Here is a 24,353-nt window from a genome sequence, read left to right as displayed (position 1 = left end):
AGTCCTTTATGTAAATGTTCTGTATTTACTAGTGCCTACAAAATTCTGTATATTTTCATTACACAGATTTTGTTTCACTCTGAATTTACAAGATTTTGAGTAAGTTAGTTATTTCAGTAGTAGTTTTCTTGTATCTACTTGTTAAATTATGTCACTCGCCTTGAGCAGAAAGGAATTTACAAGAATGCTTTGCCCAGACCCTTCAGCGAAGCACAGAGGCAAAATCTGAGGGTAAGGCCACACTAGTGTAAGTCAGTCTAACAGGAGAGCTGCAGTTTTGTCCCGGCTCCCTGGCTGGCATTAGGATGAGTACTCTCTGGCCTTGAGGTACACTAGTTCAGGTAATTAAAGAAACTGAAAATTAATCAGTCTTTGTAAGGTGGGGGGGGGGGGGGGGCGGTGTTGTTGTTTCCTTTAGTACTCTGAAGTGACTCACTTCGTGATAGTTCAGCCAGAAGCATTAGAATAAGAAAGAAGAGATTGAAGCAGCTTGCACTTGATGTAAGTTATTGTGGAACTACAGCTGACAGTGGTCGCTTCTTTCTGCAGTTTAAGCCAACCTAGACCGGGATTGCTGCTGAAAGGAGCTGTTTAACCCTTTTTTCCTGCTTCTTAGCTACCTCACTCAGTGTGCCAGCACAAGTTTTTGTGTGGTGGTATTGTGAGCCAGACTTGTTAAGGAAGAATGGTGGTGATTAAGGAAGGTTTATTGTGGTGGTAGTTGGTTTAGGGCTTTTGAAAAGCACAGTGTATGTTGGCAGAAGTTTGATTTCATTGGTTTATGCAAGTACCTAGAAGCCTCAATCAGGTAGTGCAGGGAAACTGACTGCATTGAACTGCAGTAGACTGCAGTGTGCGTGTGTGTGTGTATATGTGTGTGTGTATATATATATATGCATGTGTGTGTATGTGTATATATGGCAGGAAACTTAGTCTTGCTAATACTTTCTACCTAGTGATCTTTCTAAACATCAATAGAAAATAATTAAATATTCAGGAGGGCATTTAAAAAAGAGCACCAGTTAAAATAAGTTAATTTTTAAAATTGCATTTAAAAAATTAGTTTCTTCCTAAAGAAAATTTGAATTGGTAATGCCTTTGTTCTGGACTTAGCAGGCTTACTAAGCCCTATGAATATGAATTCTGAAGGGTGGGGATAGCTTACCATTGACTGTATTCAGAGAATATAGCTTTGTTCAAAAGTGAACATTATTTTAATGACAATATTAGAGATCTCTAACTTTGTTGGTGCTGTTAATATTGAAGCCTGGGCAGGGGAGGAATAGTGTATTCAATCAAAATCTCTATTGTATATGTAGCGGCTTGCAAATTTGCACAATTTAGGAAAGGATTTTAAAGTATCTTGGAGAAAGATAACAGCATTGAAAATTAATTTGAGATGAGATGTCATAATAAAACACAAATATGCATAGTGTTGCAGCAGAAATTTCACTCTAACTTGTTAACTTGAAGCTTTTGCTGATTGAATAGGGAACTTAGCACTGCCAAACGAATCTTGCTGAAAGCTCATACAATTCTTTCTACCACCCTACTTGGCTTTTGAACTTTCTGAGTACTGTTGTTGATTTACGTGGTGCTTGGAAGTCTGAGTTGCTCTGGAAAATTACGTTTCGTCTTCCGTGGTTATACGGTGCCCTGTGGTATGGAGTGGAATTGCTGTTATAACTTAATGCAACTTTTTATTTCTGTGTTTGACACAATGAAGTTGAAATACGTAGTGATTATTGAACTGTTGGTATATCATTATTACAAGATCAACCAATAAACCTGATGTCAGAATTTTTTTCATATAATCCACTGAAATACTTGGTGGGGACATGATGGGCTTTGTAATAGGCCTGAAAGGCCAGTGGACTCAGGCTTTCATAGGCACGTGCTGGAAGGAGGGAATACAGGTCCAATGCCCTGGAATACAGGTCCAATGGGTAAATACTGATGCTAATAGAAGAAGTTTGGCTGCAGGGTCTCTATTAGTCTTAGGCTGTGGTAGAATCAATTGCTAACTCCTTCTCAGACATCTGCAGTTAGCGTCAGGAGAAGCGTATTGGAAAAGATGGCAAATTTGGCTGTTCATGCTCTTAACCAGATCCTTGATCGGCACCTTGGGTTCAAATTGAAAATCTACTTTAGCAATTCAAGCACAACAGAGTCAGAGTAAACGGCTGCATTTTGGATGTGTGTCGGTTTCTCAGTGGTGTAGAGGTAATTATCAGTGTAATTTTTACTTAGAACATTAAAATCATGTTAAATATTTCAAATGTTACCTTCTTCTGATGTCAGTTGTACTTAACAAAAAGAAATACTAAGTCTAAAATAAAAGATTCTTTATAGCAGTGTATTTGGTTTTGCAGTGTTCTTTTCCAAGTATGGATTGCTTTTATATGCATGTGTCAATACAGCATATTGTCTTTTTTTTTTTTTTTCCCCCAGGTTGTGCAATGGTCTCTGCAAGATGGCATGTTCTTGAGTTGGAGCTTTCTAAGGCAAGCATATGCTGGTACTTCAGCTTTACTAAGTGGACTATAATTTCTTCTCTCACAACAACTACATAAGCAGACAAAATTGCAAAGATCTGCCCTGTGTCGAGTATGACAGCCACGACTCGTGGCTCTCCTGTAGGAGGGAATGATAGCCAGGGCCAGGCTCCTGATGGACAGTCCCAGCCTCCCCTCCAGCAGAATCAGGTATGATATTAACAATCAAGTTGTCTAAAAATAAAGGGGTTAGTTCTTTAGAAATAGTGTTTCTGCATTATTTGAATTTGTATGTTCCTAGAGATATCTAGTTATGTTAGATTTTTTTTTGTGTGTGTCTGGAAGTACAAAAAGATTTTGAGGGATGAAGGCAGTGCTATTGACAAAGTAGACACAGTTAGGGAGCACTGCGTTGCAAACGATGCTCCCTTTTCAGGCAGTGGCATAGTTCTTTCAAGCATATGTATTTCGGATAAGAAGCCATCTTGGGATAATATCAGAAGGTTCCTCAGAACTGCGTTGTAGACTTAACCTGCCACAGACAGGTAAAACTACTCTTCTGAGTTCAGTTTATGTTCAGTTCTGCAAGAGCACTTTTTGGATAAAACAGCTTACAAGCAGTATCAGCTCTTCTAAGAGCAGCTTCAGCTAGGTCTCCATTCATTGTACTAGACTGCTTGAACAGCGTAGCATGTTTCTGTTGAACAGGTTATCCTGCTTTCAAAGGACAAGCAAAAACTTTCAAATACTACATCATAATGTGATAATTCTTTTTTGTTGGGGGAAAAATGCCAGAAAAGATGCTTTTAAACAGCGTGGCCAAAGCCATTTAAAAGAAAAGCCACACTTCGTCATTTAATTCAGTATGAAGATGATATTTCTCTAATACCATAAGGTTTAATGGTTGTTACTTCCTGAGAATGAATTGTTCTTTGGAACATGTGTGGTGGGCTGACCCTGGCTGCCAGGTAAGCTCCCACCCCATCACTCACTCCCTCCACCTCAGTGGGATGGGGGAGAGAATTGGAAGGGAAAAGTAAGAAATTGTATGGGTTGAGATAAAGACAGTTTAATAAGTGAAGGGGGGGGGGGGAACAAGTGATGCAAACACAGTCACTCACCACCAGCTGATGGATGCCCAGCTAGTCCCCAAGCAACAGCTACCTTAGCAAAAACCTCCCCCCTGTTTTATTGCTGAGCATGGCACTATATGGTATGGAGTATCTCTTTGGTTAGTTCAGGTCAGCTTAGTTCAGGTCAGCTGTCCCAGCTGTGATCCCTCCCAGCCTCTTGCCTACCCCCAGCCTACTTACTGCGGGGGGGCAAAGTGAGAAACACAAGACCTTGAATCTGTGCAAGCACTGTTCAGCAAGAAGCCAAAACACTGGTGTGTTATCAATACAGTTTTGGTCACAAATCCAAAACCCAACACCATACAGGCTGCTGTGAAGAAAATTAACTCCATGCCAACCAGACACAGTACAACATGTGAAAAAGATTCTTGAGGTTTTGGTCCTCCCTTGTCCTCCTAAATCTTGCTGTTCTGACTTGAATCTTTATTATTGCCGATTCATACTATTTCTATATACAAATAAGTATGCATCTACAACCAGGGGAGGTGCCCTGCTGGACCTGCTGTTCACAGACAGAGAAGGCCTGGTGGGTGATGTGGTGGTCGGAGGCTGTCTTGGGCTCAGCGACCATGAAATGATAGAGTTTTTGATTCTTGGAGAATTAAGGAAGTGGGTCACCAAAACCGCTACCCTAAATTTTAGAAGGGCAGACTTTGGATTGTTTAGGAGTCTGGTTAACAGAGTCCCTTGGGAGGCAGTCCCAAAGGGCAAAGGAGTCCAGGAAGGCTGGGTGTTATTCAAGAAGGAAATCTTAAAGGCACAGGAGCAGGCCGTCCCCATGTGCTGTAAGTCGAGCAGGTGGGGGAGAAGACCGGCCTGGCTGAACAGAGAGCTTTGGCTGGAACTCAGGAAAAAAAGGAGAGCTTGCCACCTTTGGAAGAAGGGGCAGGCCGCTCAGGAGGATTACAAGGATGTTGTGAGGTTATGCAGGGAAAAGATTAGAAAGGTGAAGGCTCAGCTAGAACTTAAACTGGCCACCGCCGTTAAAGATAACAAAAAATGTTTTTACAAATATATCAGCGACATGAAGGAGGGCCAAGGAGAATCTCCCTCCTTTGTTGGGTGCGGAGGGAAACATTGCCACGAAGGATGAGGAGAAGGCTGAGGTACTTAATGCCTTCTTTGCCTCAGTCTTTAATAGTGAGACTGGTCATCCTCGGGGTTTTCAGGCCTCTGAGCTGGCAGATGGAGATAGGAAGCAGAATGAAGCCCCAGTCGTCGAAGAGGTGGCAGTCACCGACCTGCTTTTCCACCTGGATGCGCACAAGTCCATGGGGCCAGACGGGATCCACCCGAGGATACTGAGGGAGCTGGCAGAGGAGCTTGCCAAGCCACTCTCCGTAATTTATCAGCAGTCGTGGTCAACCGGGGAGGTTCCAGGTGACTGAAAGTTAGCAAATGTGACGCCCCTCTACAAGAAGGGTCGGAAGGAGGATCCGGGGAACTACAGGCCTGTCAGCCTGACCTCGGTGCCGGGAAGGGTCATGGAGCAGATCATACTGAGTGACATTACATGGCACATGTGGGACAACCAGGGGATCAGGCTCAGTCAGCACGGGTTTGGGAAAGGCAGGTCCTGCTTCACTAACCTGGTCTCCTTCTACGACAAGGTGACCCGCTGAGTGGATGAGGGGAAGGCTGTGGATGTTGTCTACTTGGACTTCAGTAAGGCCTTTGACACAGTCTCCCACAGGAGAAGCTGGCTGCTCACGGCTTGGATAAGTGCATTCTCCCCTGGGTTAAAAACTGGCTGGACAGCCGAGCCCAGAGAGTGGTGGGGAATGGAGTCTGGCTGGTCCTGTTCAATATCTTCATTGATGATCTGGATGAGGGGATTGAGTGCACCCTCAGTAAGTTTGCAGATGACACCGAGTTGGGTGGAAGTGTCGATCTGCTGCAGGGTAGGAAGGCCCTACAGAGGGACCTGGGCAGGCTGGATCGGTGGGCCAGGGCCAACTGTATGAGATTCGACAAGGCCAAGTGCCGGGTCCTGTACTTGGGTCACAACAACCCCATGCAACGCTACAGGCTGGGGGAGGAGTGGCTGGAGAGCTGCCTGGTGGAAAAGGAGGTGTTGGTTGACAGCCGCCTGAACATGAGCCAGCAGTGTGCTCAGGTGGCCAAGAGGGCCAATAGCATCCTGGCTTGTATCAGGAATAGTGTGGCCAGCAGGACCAGGGAGGTGATCGTCCCCCTGTACTCGGCATTGGTGAGGCCACACCTCGAGTACTGTGTTCAGTTTTGGGCCCCTCACTACAAGAAGGACATTGAGGTGCTGGAGCGTGTCCAAAGAAGGGCAACGAAGCTGGTGAAGGGTCTAGAGCACAAGTCTTAAGAGGAGCGGCTGAGGGAGCTGGGGTTGTTTAGCCTGGAGAAAAGGAGGCTGAGGGGAGACCCTATTGCTCTCTACAACTACCTAAAAGGAGGTTGTAGCGAGGTGGGTTATAGGTGGTTGTCCTATAACAAGCAATAGGACGAGAGGAAACAGCCTCAAGCTGCACCAGGGGAAGTTTAGGTTGGATATTGGACAAAACTTCTTCACCAAAAAGACAGTCAGGCACTGGAACAGGCTGCCCAGGGAAGTGGTTGAGTCCCTCTCCCTGGAGGTATTTGAGATGTGTAGATGTGGTGCTTAGGGACATGGTTTAGTGGTGGACTTGGCAGTGCTAGGTTAATGGTTGGACTCGATGATCTTTTCCAACCTTAACGATTCTATGATTCTATGAAAATGCATTGTATTTTGCATGGCCTGTCAAAATGGGCTTGACTAATCGTGTTCTCAGAGGTTGGTTAGTAGCCAGCTGTAGTAGTGTGTTACTCATTTTTAGCAAACTTTTTTAGAAAATGTTTTCCATGATTGTTTTCTTCTGTGCTGTTGCTGAAGTTTGTCTTTCTACCTGAAATAGTCATCTTTTCTGCAGAAGATTTGTAAAAACTGGAGCACCCCTATAGTCTTCATTTTCATCTTCTAGACAGGTGGTCTGCTGAAAGTGGTAGTCTGTTACAAAAAAACCCACTTTCCTCACTGGGAAGGCAGCTTCATTTTTAAACTGTTGAGATGGAAAACATGTAGCACATTTTATGCTCTAGTTTTTGTTAATAAATCTGAAATCAAATGATTTTATTATATTTTATGATGACAGGTACTTACTTCAAGTGATTCTTTGAAACACAGTGTGAAGGAAAAATGCCAACGTAAGTGGCACGTAAGTGCAGGCAGTATTTAAAGTATTTTGCATACCAATTTTAGACTTCTTCACCTGATTCTTCCAATGAGAACTCCCCAGCTACCCCGCCTGATGAGCAGGGCCAAGGAGATGCTCCACCCCAGCTTGAAGATGAGGAGCCTGCATTTCCACACACAGACCTGGCAAAGCTGGATGACATGATCAACAGGTATTTTCACACTTTTTTCAGAGGGTGTAGATTATTTGTGCAAATATCTTGATAGTGGAATTGGGATTCTTGCATCTTTGTTTCACTGGATTTCTTGAAATACTTTTTTTATTGGATTAGAGTTGTAAAGAGAAAGAGGCTCAAATCAGAGTTTTGTTTTTGTTTTTTAAGTGGAGTGCTCATCAGGACCTCTAAAAATTTATATTCTTACCCCATATTAAAAGCATTACAAAGGGGCAAGGATTCTTTATTTTTAAGAAGCACAATTGAAATACAGGTGGGTTTGTTTTGTTTTTGAATATAGGCCTCGATGGGTTGTTCCTGTATTGCCGAAAGGGGAATTAGAAGTTCTTCTAGAAGCTGCTATCGACCTAAGTAAAAAAGGTAAGCTGAAAAGACAATTAATGATTATTGGGCCAGTGTGTAAAGTCTTTTCTTGTGCTTTTGAATCCGTGGTGGAGGCTTAAAAACTCTTAATTATTTCTGTTACAGCCCTGGTCCTGAAGATTGTGTCAGAGTGGTATGCAGAATCTTTGTAGATCAGAAATTTTGGAAAGCCATGAATGTAGTTAGAAATTAGGTGCCTTAGCACGAGTAGGGAAATCGAATAAGCTCACAGCAATAAAAATCTTGTCATTCCCGTCCTACCTGTTTTCTGTATTCACTTTGATATCAGTCCTAGTGGGTTTGGTCGTTATAGCAGATACGAAGAATACCAGTTTTTTTAGAAATAAGTTACTAATCTACCTTTCCAAGTGCCTTGCCATAAATCTTTGTTCAAATCTGGCACATATGTACTTTTGAGGATATTAAAGTTATAATTTGAAACAGCATGACTTAGACTAATAATTCTACCATATTGCTTGCTGTGTCTGACTTGGTTGGAAGTAGGAGGGTTCCGCATCAGGACTCTGTATGTGTTTTCTAAATTGTACTAGTCAGATTGGCAAGTTTGTCATGTGTTCTGGAAAGTTCTGTTCTCCTGGAAAGTTGCTTTGGTCTCCTGTTGTGGTCAGTATTTGTTGCTCCAGTATTTGAGTAATACCAGAAGTCAGATCAAAGTACTTTTCTAGGAGATCTACACTTACCAGCTAGTTGTGTTTTAAATATAGTGATGTACAAAGTGCCTGTTCCGTACTTTTGCATAGCTGGGCCAGGACGACTTCATTTCCGTGTTAATAAAGGTTATTCTTATATATTCTTATATATTGTAAAGGCAGTTTTAAGAATAAAAAGCTGATTGTGCTCATGATATTCTGGGTTATCTAGATTGTTTTCTCTAAGTCTTTTTTGCTTTGGAGCACTCTGGAGAAACAAAAGTTAGGGTGCACCCTTGTGATCCAAAATAGGATAGTGACGTGTTGCCAACACTGATTTATCAGCTGTAGTTGCGCTTGGAATTGGCTTCTTTGCATGTAGCTAGGTCTGGCAGGAATCCTAAGGTGAGCGTAGAATTTTCAAGTGATCACATCTGTTCAGGAGCAAAAGAAATGCCAACTTACAGAATGAAAATGCAGCCATCTATGGGTCTGGGCTGTTGGAACAGTGCAATAAAAAGAAATTCTCTGCTTGTGATTTGTGAGAGAGGAGATGTATGTACTGCCAGCTGTTAAGTCATCTTTTAAAAACAACAAAACCGAAAAACTGTCAATGCAATGAAGTAATAAGAGCAGAATGAGATTTTTGGCTACTTCTAACATCAACGTACTTTTCCAAAGCATCAGACTTAGTTGAAAGTTCCCAAACAAAGTCTTCTCTTTTTCCTCTTGAAGTTGTGAAAAACTTTCATATGCTTTATGCACTTTGATTTTTATGAAGTTGTTGATGTCCAATTCTGAAAAGGACTTCTGCGTTGCTATTTAATTATTCTTCCTCTTGCCCTCTGGATGAATTCCTACGTGTGTATGTACGCAAGGATTATTGGCTAAGGAGAAGACAAGGAAAGCTTTTAGAAGTAGTTGTTTGTTAACTGTGTTATCTTCACAGTTACATCTGAGATTTTTTTTTTTTCTTGCTACTTGAAGTTACTTGATGGCTAAGATGGTTCTTTTTTAAATAACTTTCAGTGCTCAAGGAATATGATAGGGTGCTCACTTGGTGTAACTGACACTGTTTGGGTAGCTCAAAACTTGGCGGACACTGTTTCAGAGCTGTGTATATATAAAGAAGTAACATAAATGATTCTGTTGTGTACATTTTTAATAGATCAAAAATGCGTTCCATTATCTCAGATCTAAAATTGCACACCTTGTTGCCTGTCCGTGAGCATTTTTCTTAATCTGAGGAGTTCTCTTTCAAAAGGAAAGAACTGAAAGGAGAAACTGAAAAATAACCAGCTGTTGAATTACATAAATTTTATATTGCAGTCTGTAACTCATTTAGATTGTGAAGCAACAAAACCTAAAATGAGCCCACTAAATTTTTTTTATCAAGCACCATTTCCTAGTGGTTAGGGTTCTTAAGTAGCTTTTATTCCTGACATTGCCAGTGGCCATTGACATTGGCATTCTGGAGTGACTCTGGGGTAACTGCTGTCTTTGTGACCCTGTCTATAAAATGAGTGATATTTGCATCCTCTTTAAATCTTTTCAGGAACTGAAATTGAAAGGGATGTGACTGAACTGAATTGAAAGTATTCATAAGAATTAAATGTCATCATTACCACCTTCAAGTGCAAGGAGAAAATTCTGAGAGTAGTATGAATCCTGTCTAGACTGTGACTTGCATTATTCCTGGCAGATGCATTTATTTATGGAAGATTATCTTTTTATGTGTAGGCATCAATGTATTATTCTTCATTAAGCAAGCCATGAGACTATCAAATCATAGTCTGGAGTTACTCGCTAATAGAAGAAAACCTATTTGAAAAATAGTGTTTAATAGCAAGACTGATGTTTATCTTCACAATAATTCCGGAATACTTATGAAGTGTTTTGAGTAATGAGATTTGCTCCAGAAATAAATGTCATGGTGAGTTAGATGCTATAAATTTAAAAGTAAAAAAAAAAAAAAAAAAAAAGTTTGTTTTGGATTTTGGGGTTTTTATAGGCTGGAATATTCTCCACTCTTTCTTTCAAAATCCCCTCAACAACTCTGCACTGCTCCACCTTTGTTGTGGGTTTTATTGCTCATAATGTTTACATTACATTTTTAACATGCTGCCAGAACTTTCCAATGTGACACACACAAGCAAGATGCAAGGCAACTTTTAGAATTTGTAGCTTATTTAAACAGAAATGAGATTTCACTGCACAACTTAAACCTTCAACCTTGATCCCGGATCTTTGTTTTTGATGAATTACAAAGGCTTAGAGAGTGAGAAAGAGTAGAGAGGCAGGTCCTAGAGCATCAAAAAAAAAAAAAAAGTGTGTTTGTGTATGAGCACACGTGCATCCAAAATCTAGGCAGCCCAATAATGGGATTTGTTTCCAGCATCCTCTCTAAAGACCATCTATCTCTAGGTGATCCATCTGCGTTTTTGTGGGACCACTGAAGCTGTATCTTATGCATTTTCTTGAAATGGTTATTTTTAGCCATCTATCTAAAGCAAGGACATCAGATTTTGTTGTCATGTTCCAAAGTTTCTTAGCCAGGTATTTGGGTTAGAACCAATTCAGTGAAATGAACTACATCAGGGCCAGTGCAGTGTCTTCGTGTAGAAGGACTCTCATACTCTTGATGATTAAAAGTTATTGAAAGTCTGCGGGAATCTGTGAGTGCCAGGTGTAGCCACCGTGCCCATGGGCAAGTGTGGGTTTCCCAAGAGCTTATCAGCTCCAGGTCATTGTCAGTTCTGCAGGGTCTGAGCCAGCCCTTACCAAGCTGCTGAAAGGGTTCTGTGCTGTACTTCCTGGGGCTCCAGGTCTGGGGGGGCTTTGCTGGCACAGGACCACACCAGTCTGTGGAGCCAGCTCAGCTCTGGGGTTGCAGCTACAAAGTCGTGTAATCCAAAGTCCTGGAGAAGGGGAGCTGGGTGATTTTGCTTGGGGCCTTGGTGCTCCAACCCTATACTGTTGAATACCCCTCAGATGCATCAGAGTTTGTTCAGCTACAGTTGCATCTGGAGTGGCAAGTTTTGTGGACCCAGAGTATTTCTGCTCTTGTGGCAGGGTTAGTACACTCTGTGTGGTTTACCTGGCAAATTGACCGCTTTTAAGTGCAGGTGCAGAAACCAAATGGCCCTCTGTTCTTCCTGTAATCCCCTAATTGCAGCTCCTGTATACTGTATGTTTCACATCACCTTTTCCTATCATACACACTTTTTTCTCACTGCATAATCCATTTCTCCAACTTTTCTCTAAATCTGTAGCTCAGGGCTGCGTGCACTTACTTATCTCTTGCATTCTTCCTTATCCTTCTCTGCCCTCAGAATTTGGACAACAGGAAGAAGAATGGCTGCTTGTGGTCTTACCTAAGAGTTAGTAGTATTGAATCTGATTCAAGCAGTAGATGCCAGGTGTCTAGTGTAATTGCTGTTTCTCTTCTCACTCTCTTTGGATTACTCTTGCTTCCTGTCCCAGCCTGCTGTCTTCCAGGGCTCCTGTACCCTGCTTTTGACGATACTCCAGTCCTTGTAGACACCTAGCCTTAGTTCCTTCCGTAAGTGTCATCAGTTGTTTCAGCGGTATGCAGCGTTGTGGAAGAAGGTAGAAGGTGATTGTATATCCAGGAGTCATACAAGTATCTTCTAAGGTTGTACGTTTTCCCTCTCTTTCCAAGTTCAGTGAAGTACAGAAAGGACAATGTATTTTGAAACATACTCTGTTTTGGTATTCCTGAACTTGGTTTGAAATGCCTTGCTGACTGAAGCTAGCCAACCATCGTGTGGGGAGATGGTCCAAGAAGTACTTGAAAGTTTGAGAGATATTTCAGTGCAGTATACTGGTACTCTGAGGAGCATTAAAATCACTTGAGTTCCTGCTTTAAATTTGTATTCAAGAGTTAAGTTCACTGTTACATTAGGGTTCAGAAAGGAACATTTCCCCTAGCTCAAGTTGACCATGTTGGATGCCTTCCCTCTCCTCTGTTTTGTATAGGGCGAAGTTGTCATCTTTACCTCCTCAAGTTCATTTAGCAAAGTCCTTTGTTTACTGCAAATGCCTAAGTTTTAGGCAGTGTCCATCTCTCTTCTCTTATCATGTTGTCATTGCTATGGCCTATGGCCTTTTGTTACTAGTCTTAGCATGTACTATATAGTGTAGGGATGTCAGCTATTCAGCCTGCAAGCTACATAGGAAGATAATGTGGAGTTTTTTATACTTGGCCGCATAGTTTATGTCATGTACCTCTGGTAGTGACAAAAAGAGGGAACGTGGGAGTAGTTTTCAAGGAGGTGACAGGGGCGCTCCGAAGACTCCTGCTTTACTCAAGTTGCTTGAGAACTGCACGCGCCATAAGAGTATAGGCTAGCAAGCCCTGTTACAGGAGTTTGGAAAGCCTTTGTGGTAGGTACTAACAAGCAGGGCAGATGTTCTGTGACTGCTTTTGAAAGGAACCTCTGTTGTACAGTTGTTTGTGACTATGAGGAACTTTAATTTGATAACCCAAATCAATCCTTCCCAAACCAGTGTAAGTTACTGTCAGGATATCTCATTAAGCAGGTGGTGGTGGGGGGTGATGTGGTGGTGGCGGCAGTAATTTTTGTGAATCTGGACACTGTAGGCTTGTGGAATGTCAAGATTCCCTGATTGAAAATTAAACTTATTCTGTAAAGAAACTGTGCAGGCAGGTCACGGTTTTCTTTTAATAATGTGCCCAATGACTTTCATTGTTTCCAGTGTGTATGGATGCATATTCAATATATTTTTCTGTTGACTTTTAGCCCTATTTAGATTTTGTAACTGAACTTTTGAAGGGGAAATACAGATTTCTTGAAATACTGGGTTATAAATAACTCCAGAGTTTTAAAATAGCTAAAAGAAAAGTACGGAGCACTGTTCTTTAATTTTAAAATTGACATATGGGGGTTGCAAAGGTTTACAGCTGTGTTGGGGTCTAGGTGTGTTGGGTCCTGGCAGCAGAATTACAAGAAACTGTACTTCAAGTGAGGGTGACAGACAGAAGGATTCATGTTTATTTTTGCAGGTTAATTGTGTCTGGGAAGCTAAGCAGGTCTCACCCTTTCTCTTCACTCACTGAGTTTTACTGGTACCAGCTAAATAAGAGAAGAACATAAATGCATGTATGCCAGAAGAATGGAAGATAAAGATTGTACTTCTTGTTATTTTTGCCACTATATCTTTGAGTGTTACAAGTGTGGGGAAAAAACCTAACCCTATCATAAGTTTTTAAAATAATTTAAGAATTGTCTAAAGGAGTGCAATTTTTGAGGTGGCTTTACTAGAACATTAATCTGTTAGGTTTTTGTGCATTTGAGCTTATGTAAGTTTGTCTTCATCCAAGGTTTCTGTTTTTAAAACAATCCTGAAACTTTGAACACCAAACCTTTGAAGTCCAAATCACTGCTTCCAAAATTTAAAAGTTCATGGAACAACTCATGAAATTGCATATCTAATAGTTTGCTTTTTTCTGTTCTATTTTAAAATAGGCCTTGATGTCAAAAGTGAAGCATGCCAGCGATTTTTTCGAGATGGGTTAACAATATCTTTCACAAAAATCCTTACAGATGAGGCAGTGAGCGGCTGGAAGTTTGAGATTCATGTGAGTTTTTAAAGCTGTGTTTCTGAAAAGCATAGTAATTTAAATGAGGAAGACGACTGCTTTTTTTTATGACTATGAGGAGACTGCACCTCTCTTTTTGAAACTCATCTCAACAGAGAACTGGGAGAACTCTTATATACATAGCTCTTGGGTGGGGGGGGAAGTCATCCTTCTATCACTGTTTCATCTTATTGCCTCTGGTGTTTTTGGAAGGAAATAAAACATGAGACATGATATGGGGAGGAACTGGACTTTGTATGTTCAGTAGTGCAGCTCTTGTTAGGCAGGCTGTCTTTGGTCAGATGTCTAGAGACCTGCTTATTTATATGTGCGTGCTAGCATATGAAAACTTGCTTTTTTAATAAAAGCTTTTAGCAACCTGCTAGCTTCTGAATGTTTGTAGCAGCTGTTTGAATGTGAAAACTACCCGTTGGACAGCTAGTCACATGCCAGATTAGAAACTGTGAAGATCTTCATAAGCAAATTAAAATCTGTGAGAGAAATGAGTGAAAGAAAGAAAAGTTAATAGTTCAGTGGCAATTCATGAATGTCTCAAATAACAAAAAATGCTTGTGTCTTTTTTCTAAACTTAATTTTTAGCGGAAAAAAGATAGTTTAAAGTTTGTTTAAAGTCTTTCTTGGAGAAGTACAGATTAAAATACAATGTTGTAAAACTTACGCAACTCTGCATGCTAGGTACAAATGGTTCAGAGTTTATAGTTCGTGTTGATCATAGTCACCTGCCATATTCTTGGTGGTTGTTTTTTTCTTAATAGAGATGTATTATTAACAACACTCATCGCCTAGTGGAACTCTGTGTGGCCAAGCTGTCCCAAGATTGGTTTCCCCTTCTTGAACTTCTTGCCATGGCCTTAAATCCTCACTGCAAATTCCATCTATACAATGGTACTCGTCCCTCAGAAACAGTTCCTGCAGGAGTCCAGCTCGCTGAAGATGAACTTTATGCCCGTCCTCCTGACCCACGATCACCAAAGGTATGAGAGAATTTTCAGACCTGTATTTTTAATTTTATGCAGCGTTACCTAGGGGGGAACCCTAGGTAACCTAGGAAACCCCTTCATTCTCTGTATCACTAAGATGTTCTGCTGCTTTTGACTTTTACATTAAATCATAATCGGTTAAATCTAACTCTTTCAGTCTTTGGTCCACAATCAAACTGTGTCATGTGTTTCTGTGGTAAGCTGGCACAACTCTGTTGGAATGCCATTCCTACTGTGCTAATTGGCTTGCTTGTATTTGCCAGTTGATGGATTTACCTTCTCACTCAACATGATTTTTTTTAGGTGACATATTTTGAGGAGGAGATTATGTGATAAAGTAGGAATTTTCTCTCCCTTTTCTTATACTTCCCAATGATGGGTGAAATGTTTTTAATTGGACATGGGATGCTTGTGTCAGTGTGGGTTTGGGGTTTATTTTTTGTTTTGGTTTTTTTTGGGTGGTGTTTTTTTGTTGGTGGGTGGTGTTTGGTTTGTTTGGGTTTTTTTGAACTGTCAGTGTAGATCAGTAATCTGTTCTGGTTCTTGGGTCTGAATTTTTCAGAATTGTGCTCCAAATGGCATTGGTACAACTTCAGAAGCTATCCAAATGATATTTTTGTTGCTTGCTTTTTTTTTTTTTTTTTTTTTTTTTTTAGTAGAACTGCTAGCTATTGATATGTAAGAACCAAAGATAAATAACTTGGTGTCCTTGGACTTCCTTGCATTGCTGACTGTGTTTAGGAGAATGTTATTTTGCATTCTTACTGCTTTCATATGCAACATTATCATGTCTAGGACCAGAAAAAAATACCAGAATCGTCATGCTTTCTGTAGTAACTTAGCAGCCAAAGATGAACCTGAACTGTAGTCATTTTTATCCTATATATTTGATAAAATTATTTGAATAACTAACATACAGCATCTGTTTTTTGACATAAGGGGAAAGATCATGTTGCCTATTTCTAAGCATTTCCTTAAAACTGAATATTTAAACTATATAGGCAAGTTCACTGTCAGTTCTGTTACCTTCTAACAGTTTATTGTGTAAGGACTTTTTTTAAAGCAAGTTTTGTTACTAACAGGTACTTGAAAGTATTTCTAGATGATAATTTGTAAATGTCAGAAAATAACTTGTTTATTATATTGCAGGGTTGGCTAGTAGATCTTATCAACAAGTTTGGCACATTAAACGGATTTCAGATCTTGCATGATCGCTTCATGAGTGGATCAGCATTGAATGTTCAGATAATTGCAGCTCTCATCAAGTAAGTTTAAAAAAATAATAATTTACATATTTTGAAAAGTTGGAGTAAGTAAAGTATTATGTTAGCGCAAAGCTTAGTCTTTTCTTGAAACGCTTCCCTTCACTCTGTCTCTTAACTAGTTGTGTTTACCTTCAACATTTCATGTGCTTGTAAATAGACTTGAGTTTCTTGAATGAATTGCTTCTTACTATCCTAATATTACATGACTACTGATTACAGCACTTTGATCCCTTTTTTCTTTCTTTTTAGGCCATTTGGACAATGTTACGAATTTCTAACATTACATACAGTGAAGAAATATTTCCTTCCAATTATAGAAATGGTTCCACAATTTTTAGAAAATTTAACAGATGATGAACTGAAAAAAGAAGCAAAGAATGAAGCCAAAAATGATGCTCTGTCAATGATAATCAAATCTCTAAAGAACTTAGCTTCAAGAGTTCCAGGACAAGAAGAAACTGTAAAAAACTTAGAAATATTTAGGTTAAAAATGATACTTAGGTAAGATGCTACTCCTAATACAATATACTACTTCTGACATTTTTTTTCACACTTCTTACATTTAATTTCTCTTACAGGTTGTTACAAATTTCTTCTTTCAATGGTAAAATGAATGCACTAAATGAAGTTAACAAAGTAATATCCAGTGTGTCATATTACACTCATCGGCATGGTAATCCTGAAGAGGAAGAATGGCTTACAGCTGAAAGAATGGCCGTAAGTTCTCCTCTTCACCAAAATTCATTGAATAGATTTTCTCCCTCCTTATTACTTTACTTGTAGAAGCAGCTATATATTATGGATCTTGCACACACTGGTAATTTTCATACCTAGTCTTATAAACAGTAGGTATTACATCATAGTAATAAGTCATTTAATAGTAGTCTTTCTGTGCAAAATTGCTGTATTTGTTTCAAAGCTGCTGTTGAGAATTATTTTCAGTGCAACTTAAAACAGACTTTAAAAAGGGATCCTTGAATATTATGGTTTTCATATAGTGTTTAAAAAAAAAGAAAAAACAAACCTAGATAAAACCAGTGTGATTCATTTGAAACTTTAGTGCCACTCTACCTAAAAATTGAATGTTCATTTAAATAAGGATCTAGTCTGTTTTTTGTGCTTCAAGTAACTTTTTCTCATTAGAGTTCTAAGTGACTACTCTGCTTTTCACATTTCAGAAGCTGGATTTTTTGGTACAGAAAGTTCTGGATACCGCATTTTAATTTTTTTAATTTATTTAATATTTACATACTTTGACTACTGTTTCATGCTGGAGTGCATATGTAGGGAACTATTAAAATGAGCATTTATAAAGTTAAAGTAAGGACTATTTTCTCTTCGTCTTTGCGAAATTTAATTGTGGCAAGTGATTTTTGCACTGTTCTGTTCCATCTTGGTGACTGGTTACCTGGTGTGAGATTTATACTCTGCAAAGGGACTGCTGACAAAAAAGGAATGCAGTTTGAGTTTTTAAAGCAATAGGAGGAAATAGGTCTCTTTTTTACATATTCCTTATAGTTTGGCGTCTCAGACAAGACCTCTGTTTTTAAATGAAAACTTCTAGATTTAAGTATTTCATGAGACTACCTTGAGTATTGTAAGTCTGTAAGCAAGGACAGTGTTGGAAGGTATGATGCTGTGTACGTTTTTCTTTTTCAGTGCTCAAAGCACTAACTGCTTTGCTCCAGTTGGAACAGAAAATACATGACCCTAGTCTGACAGTGTCAATGACACCACTGAAAAAAAAATGCATCTACTTAAATAAGGCTTGAATATTTGCCTCTAATTCAATTAGAAGCATTTAAAAAACACTATAAGTGGCAGTGCTTAAATAATCTAACCTTTTTATATTTCAGTCCTTGCTTACGTCCTCCTCATTTGATATGCTGTAGGCATACCAGTAAAGCTAGAAGTGTCTTAAACAATTTGGTTTTGATGTTTAATGATGGTGAATTGGAAGAGAAAAATTTTGTTCCTTGAATTAGAAGAGTTAACTGTTCTTCCCAATGGCTTTTTATGTTTGAAGTTGTTTGAACATTTTTATGCTTTGAGTTCATGATTTTAATATGCCCGAAAAAATATTTCCCCTTAAGATACCGCAGTGACTAGCACGTTGGATTATTTAAAATGCTGATTTTTTTTTTTTTAGAGAGGAAATGAAAGTTAGAGATAAATACCTTTGTCTTGTGCTGCATCTTTCTCACTTCTCCAATTAGAATATTGTATACAAAGTCATTAATCTAACAGGTTGAAATTTTTCTTTTTCGCTTAAATATCAGTGACAGCACTTCAATAATTTGAGATGGCGCTACTTTCTTTTTATATTCAGGAATGGATCCAGCAGAATAATATATTATCAATTGTGTTGAGAGACAGTCTTCATCAACCTCAATATGTAGAGAAGTTAGAGAAAATTCTTCGTTTTGTCATCAAAGAGAAAGCCCTCACTTTGCAGGATCTTGACAACATTTGGGCTGCACAGGTAAAGAATTCAACTGCTTGTCTGCTACTGTGCAGGAGGGATCTTGTTCTGTGTCATGTATTGAGAAGATGCTTGTGCTCCTTATGTTCAGTGTTAGACAAAACTAAAGAAAATTCTGAAATCAAATGGTATTCTTTTTTGGGGTCCTGGATCTCAAAATTGTCTTCTCAAATGTCTTCAGTAGAAGGGGCCGACTACACATATATGTAAAGTCTAAAGGAACAGTTCAGAACGTGGTGCAAAGATTATCCTTTTTAAGTATTAAGGAACCCTTAATGTTGAGTGAAGTCTAGATTATGAAAGAACATGATACATTATGACTTATATTCTTAATGCATTTTAAAATACTGTATTGCTAATCTCCGAGTTCACCACAGTTGTATTTTTTTTTTCCCCTGGGTAAAGTGCTATTAATAAGGATTATGATAATGACCGTTGTAATTGTTGTTTAACAGCAAATTCTTTCAATTTTGTTGCAATGATTATTTTTGAAAAACTATAAATTTTGCAGTATTGGCTTGTTTACTTAAATGATAGGCAAAGCTGGGCTTCCTAGCTGTGGGCTGCATGAGTTTAGCACACATAAAGGGCAGCTGAAGAGACAAAATCATTAATTATTGAGTAGACAGAAAATAAAAGGTCATTTTAGGATAAAAATAAGCACGAGTACGTATATGCTTGTTCCTAAGTAATCGGTAGTGAAATTCTTAATTGTACAAATAAGGCCTTAGGCCAATCTTTCAAGTGTGGGAAGGCTAAATCCAGTTTCCAAGATAGAGGGCTTTACTGGTTTTGGCAGGGATAGAGTTAAATTTCTTTGTAGTAGCTTATATGGGGCTCTGTAGCTAAAGTAAAAGATTTACCTGCAAAACTCTTCATCTCAGCCCACGAGTTTTCTCAGTTTTACCCTTCTGATTCTCTCCCCCATCCCACTGTGGGGTGGGGTGGGGAGTGAGCGAGCTGCTGCGTGGTGCTTAGTTGCCAGCTGGGATTATACCACAACAAGGGCTAATACAGGAATTGGGTATTGTGTCCCTAGTTTACATGTGTTCACGTTCTTCTGAAACTGTAACAGTTTGGCTTAAGTGGATTTATCCAGGTGTCCCTGTTCTCTGGCATGCTATTTTCAGGTTATGTTTAAAGCACTTGGGACTACAGGTGATGTAGTGGAGGGTTGACTTGAGATCTCTGGTGTTTGAACTAACTTCATAATCTCTAGACTCCAGTTCCAGCATGATAGTAACTGCACAGGGTGAAACTCAAGAAAGTCTTTATTATCTCGTTATCCCTAGGTCCTGTTTAGTAAATTACATCATGTAACACAGATTACTTGAATTAAGGTCTGATCATACCATTAGTTTTCAACTTGTGGTCTGTAGACCTTTCCAGATTCTCTTTGTAAGAAGTCTGTAGGGAAAAAAAGACTTTGAGAAGTTAGTTTGCTGTTAGTAGGCTTGTATTAGATATATTAGAGCCTCACCTTTTATAAGGGTGAAAAAAAAATTGAAATTTGGAAAAAAAGTCTTCCAAGCAATTATATTACTCATAGTGCCTGGAAATGGGACATGTGGATAAGCTAGTTTAAGCCAAACTTTTTACCCTTCCAGAAAAGTGTGAACAAGTGGTGCAGCCCTTAAAAGATAGGGATAGTCCACTCCAACAGTTGCGCAAAAAAAAAAAAAAAAAAAAAAAATTAGGAATAAATCTCCCATGCTCTCAAATACCAGGCTTTCAATTAGGTAGTTGCCACAGTGCATTTGCTGCAGTTTTGCCCTATGGGGTTTTTTTGTGTGTGTGTGAAAGTTGAATTCAGTATTATTCAAGTAGATGATGTCACTGTGGCTTTAGCCATGGAATTCGAATAGAGTATAAGGTAAGAATACCAAAATCTGCTAATATAGAATGATTTTTACCAACTTCACTACTCCCTGTGTTTAGTAGTTTTTAGAAGTTCTTATTAAATGACTGCTTCTAAGAGCAGCTGGAGCATGAAATTCAGTAGCGAGGCGTTGATTTACTGTGTAGCTTTATATAACAGGCAGGCTATTTTAGCTCTGGCTCAGTGCAGCAATGGTGTGGTTTTGCTTTCAGGCTAGAGTCGTTATGTTGCTGCCTGGGTTTAGAGGGTGAGCGTGCAGAAATTTACAGTTGACAGTATAGAAGTGCCCTGAGAATCTCAGTATACAACTAGAATAAAAATAAGTAGTTTATGAAAAACAATAAAATCATGCTGCTTTTGCCTTTAGAAAGCAACATAAGTTTTATTGAAGTGTTTTCACGTTTTACAAAGTGAGTGCTCACAAAATAGAAGTATATTTGATTCAAGGAATAATGTTGGAAGTCTCTGAAGGCCAGCATTAAGTTGCAGGGAAAGATCTAGCTGGACAAGAAATAAAATTGCAGAGGTTAGTGTTGGAGTCTCACTACTTGCATTCTGGAGCATTTAACTAGAACTTGACATGTGCTTCCCTGTTTCAGCACAGCAAGCTGACAATTGACACACCAGGTTCCGTACCTCCTCCTCCTCTCTTGTACTGCTTCCCCAGCCTTTTCTGTCCTTAAGGGCTTCCTCATGGCTGTTAAAAACCTCCCAAGACAAGATTGTTATATGCCTTAGTCTTCTTGCCCTGCCCCCCCTCCAGCAACTGTGCATACTTCTCCTCTTATTTGTTATATTGTAGATGCTTGTTCTGCCCTGTACGCTCTCAGTTTTTCTTTCTATCCAGGAAATGGTCTGGTCAGATAAAAAAATTGTACAATGTTTTGCAAAATCAAGTGGAATAAGTGGTTTAGTAATTCCCTCTCTCATAATCTGACCCATAACATGAAAACAAACGTTATTAGTTAAATTCACTTTTTTTAAAGAAAAATTTGTGTCACACTATAAAGAATTTATGGCACAGCATGTAACAAAGCTGTTAGTCTATTTTTTTTTTTTTGTTTTTAAGTGCACTACTGATGCAAACTTTTAGAAGGAAATGAATTTCAAAACTGCTCATGCATGCATTTTTAATACTGTACAAGATTAATTACATCAGAGTTTGTTTTCTAGGTATTTGTTTTGCATTTTTTATTCTACACTTACAGGAAATTTTTCTACAGTAAATCAACTATTGATTCATGTAGTCCAAAAGTGTTGGTTTTGAGTGCAGGTTTAAAGTACAGGATGCATTTTCCAGCCAGGGCATGTAGGAAGGAAATTTTCTTCTTGCCCAAAGTTAAAATCGAGCTAGCTGTTTTTTCCTTATTGTCTTCCTCCTTATATGTCACCATAGTGATATACACCAAACTCATTTAAAACAGTGGCTAGTATAGAACTCAACATCTTGCCATTAGTTGTTTGATTGTTAGACTTTGTAAGTTTATAAGCTGCTGGACTTTAAAATGTTGTCTGCCAACAAGTTGTTTGTAATAGAAAGCTCTAGTTGTCCATGAATCCACTAGCACAAAGGAAGTACTTCAACCTGAGAAACTATGTGGAAATGCTAAAAATTGCTTTACAGCGTAAAACACCTCGATGAAATTCATTGAGGAAGTGGATTTTGAGTCCTTTCTTAAACAAACAAAACCCCACCCCCCATTAAATTAAAATACTAACTTGTAAGTTAAAATACCCTTTTAGATTTTGTTGTTTACTGTCCCAGGATGATTTCATTAAAAAAAATAAATAGTATGACACTGCAGTATTTATATTCTAAATAAATATTTGTGTGCACACACACACAGAGCACACTTAGGTACTTACACATACAAGGGAAATCTAAATACTGTGACTTCCCAGTGAAATAAGTATTCAGTTTGCTGCACTGCTCCCACTCCGTCAGCTGTTCTTGCTGTCCACCTCAAACAGTCTTCTTGTAAAAATGATGTAGGATGTCTTGCTGCTTGACTTAATATGCATTGCTACAAACATTGGTGGATTCTTTTTGTCTTCTTGACAGGCAGGAAAACATGAAGCCATTGTAAAAAATGTACATGATCTCCTTGCAAAATTAGCTTGGGATTTCTCTCCTGAACAGCTTGATCACCTGTTTGATTGTTTTAAGGTAACTATGCATGTTTTGACTGTATTCAGGAAACGGGTTGTGAAGTTGGATACAGATTTGTGACTCTTTCAATGTCTACTTTCTACTTACTTTAGATATGGGCAGTTGCCTTGTGCTAAAAGACTTCTTAATATGTATAGCAACAGTCTCTAACATTTAATATTAGAAATGCTAGATTGTGCTACTCTTTAATGAGCATTCATCATGAAATTTTTTGTTTACTAACTGTCTAAAGCAAAGACTAGTTATGTTAGTTTAATTGGCAGTTTTGTTTTCTGGTTTGAACACTTTTGGATAATGCACATCTGTTGAGGCCTCTAGTATTAAAGTGACATTTAGCAATCCTAGGAATATTGAATTTTTCAAATGAAATAAGTTTTATTTATCTTAAATACCTTTTTGCATTTGTTCCAAATTATTACGCGTTGGTGGTTTAGTAAATAATGTTTTTCTCCTAGCATTAGAGTAGGTTTCATCAAGTTTACCGGGCATTGCTACTTTCTTTGCTCCTCCTCTTTAAGTAGAGGAGATCAAGGGCTTCCGTTCCCCACTCCCCCAGCTTCCTCTTTATCATGTAATATTTTTTTCTCTGGGTAACATAGATATAGAGGGAAACAGTCTCAGGAAGATAATGGTGAATGTTTATAAACATATAACGATTTGATTGAAATCGCAAACCAACTTGTTTCTGAAAGTTTATGTTACTCACTGACTTTTTATGTATGCTAACACTAACATTTGTAGCTTCCAGTAGTGGTGCTATCTGGCTTGTTTTCCTGTTTCACTTCTAGGAGGTGATCTGCTGTACTGGAAAACGCAAGCCAGCTTCGTAGACTCGGTTTTCTGTTTTTAGATAAATGCGTTACAGTCACATTTTGGCTTACATGCAATTTGTGCTCCAATTAATGGGGGTTTCCTAGTTTGGTAAATGTGGGGCTAATGTTCTGTAATCTAGATACTGAACTAAATGCTCAGGAATTCGATGTGTAAACTGTCGCAAGTTGTGTCTGACCTTGAGAGACGGATATGAAGTAATGTTATATTGGAAACGTACTCAGAAAAAGGTTAACTTAATGCAGAGCATGTTTGTTTCAGTGGTACTAAAATTTTACTCTTTTAGTGATTATAAGTTATTTAAGAAGTCTTTCATGTGTAAGCACGGGAGTTTTGAGAAAGCATTTGCAAGGAACAGCTGAGTCCACTCTGTTTTGACTGTTGGTGAACTTGTCAGTGGTAACGGTAACTTTTACAAGCACATTTGTGACCTTTAAATAAAGATCCTTTTTTTTTAAGTCTCAAGTTGAACACACTTTAATTGTAAACACCAGAAGAGCTATTCAGTGGTGTCTGACGTATGTGTTGATCTAATGTGCTATTTATTTTTAATGAAAGAAATTAATGTGAAAGTTCTTTATATAGTTGTGTCACTTTATTGTTGCATCGTTTGTTAACGGTGCAGGTTTTGTGTGGAATTTAATAAAAAAGAAAGACTGGTTTTCATATCAAATAAAATCTTTTCTTAGGCAAGTTGGACAAATGCAAGTAAGAAACAGCGTGAGAAACTACTTGAGTTAATTCGTCGTCTTGCTGAGGATGACAAGGATGGTGTGATGGCACACAAAGTGCTGAACCTTTTGTGGAATTTGGCTCATAGTGATGATGTACCAGTTGATATCATGGACCAGGCTCTTAGTGCCCATATTAAAATCTTAGATTACAGCTGTTCACAGGTGAGTAATTTGGTATGTTCTATTGTGAAATCAGTCACTGACAGTTTCCTTCCATCCCCCATGAAAAATTAAAGGGATTTGGTAATTTAACAAAAGTGTTCCTTATCATAGATTTGTATTATTCTACCAACATGCAGGTATTTTT

At 38.8% G+C, this 24,353-nt stretch overlaps 1 protein-coding gene across 4 annotated transcripts in view; it reads left to right on the top strand.

Moving 5' to 3' along the window:
• USP9X (ubiquitin specific peptidase 9 X-linked) overlaps nucleotides 1–24,353 on the top strand; it is a 109,460-nt gene that overhangs the window by 24,447 nt on the left and 60,660 nt on the right. For 3 of the 4 annotated variants that reach the window (XR_015705172.1, XM_087759392.1, XM_087759391.1), the window contains exons 2-12: nucleotides 2,452–2,705; nucleotides 6,879–7,024; nucleotides 7,329–7,408; nucleotides 13,572–13,684; nucleotides 14,461–14,679; nucleotides 15,835–15,950; nucleotides 16,200–16,451; nucleotides 16,529–16,667; nucleotides 18,280–18,432; nucleotides 22,374–22,478; nucleotides 24,002–24,208. Coding sequence is in view for 3 of the 4 variants with exons in the window: in XM_087759392.1 (XP_087615518.1) it covers nucleotides 2,610–2,705; nucleotides 6,879–7,024; nucleotides 7,329–7,408; nucleotides 13,572–13,684; nucleotides 14,461–14,679; nucleotides 15,835–15,950; nucleotides 16,200–16,451; nucleotides 16,529–16,667; nucleotides 18,280–18,432; nucleotides 22,374–22,478; nucleotides 24,002–24,208 (1,626 nt within the window). In the remaining variant the exon portion in view is untranslated. The remainder of the gene's footprint in view (nucleotides 1–2,451; nucleotides 2,706–6,878; nucleotides 7,025–7,328; nucleotides 7,409–13,571; nucleotides 13,685–14,460; nucleotides 14,680–15,834; nucleotides 15,951–16,199; nucleotides 16,452–16,528; nucleotides 16,668–18,279; nucleotides 18,433–22,373; nucleotides 22,479–24,001; nucleotides 24,209–24,353) is intronic. The other variant, XM_087759393.1, reaches the window with a different exon arrangement.

This window comes from Nipponia nippon, unplaced genomic scaffold, assembly GCF_047370975.1.
Source record: "Nipponia nippon isolate SJK-2023a ecotype South Korea unplaced genomic scaffold, ASM4737097v1 scaffold_2, whole genome shotgun sequence".
Lineage (NCBI taxonomy): Eukaryota > Metazoa > Chordata > Aves > Pelecaniformes > Threskiornithidae > Nipponia > Nipponia nippon.
The sequence above is the reverse complement of the archived record's forward strand: the minus strand, read 5'-3'. Positions and strand labels throughout refer to the sequence as shown.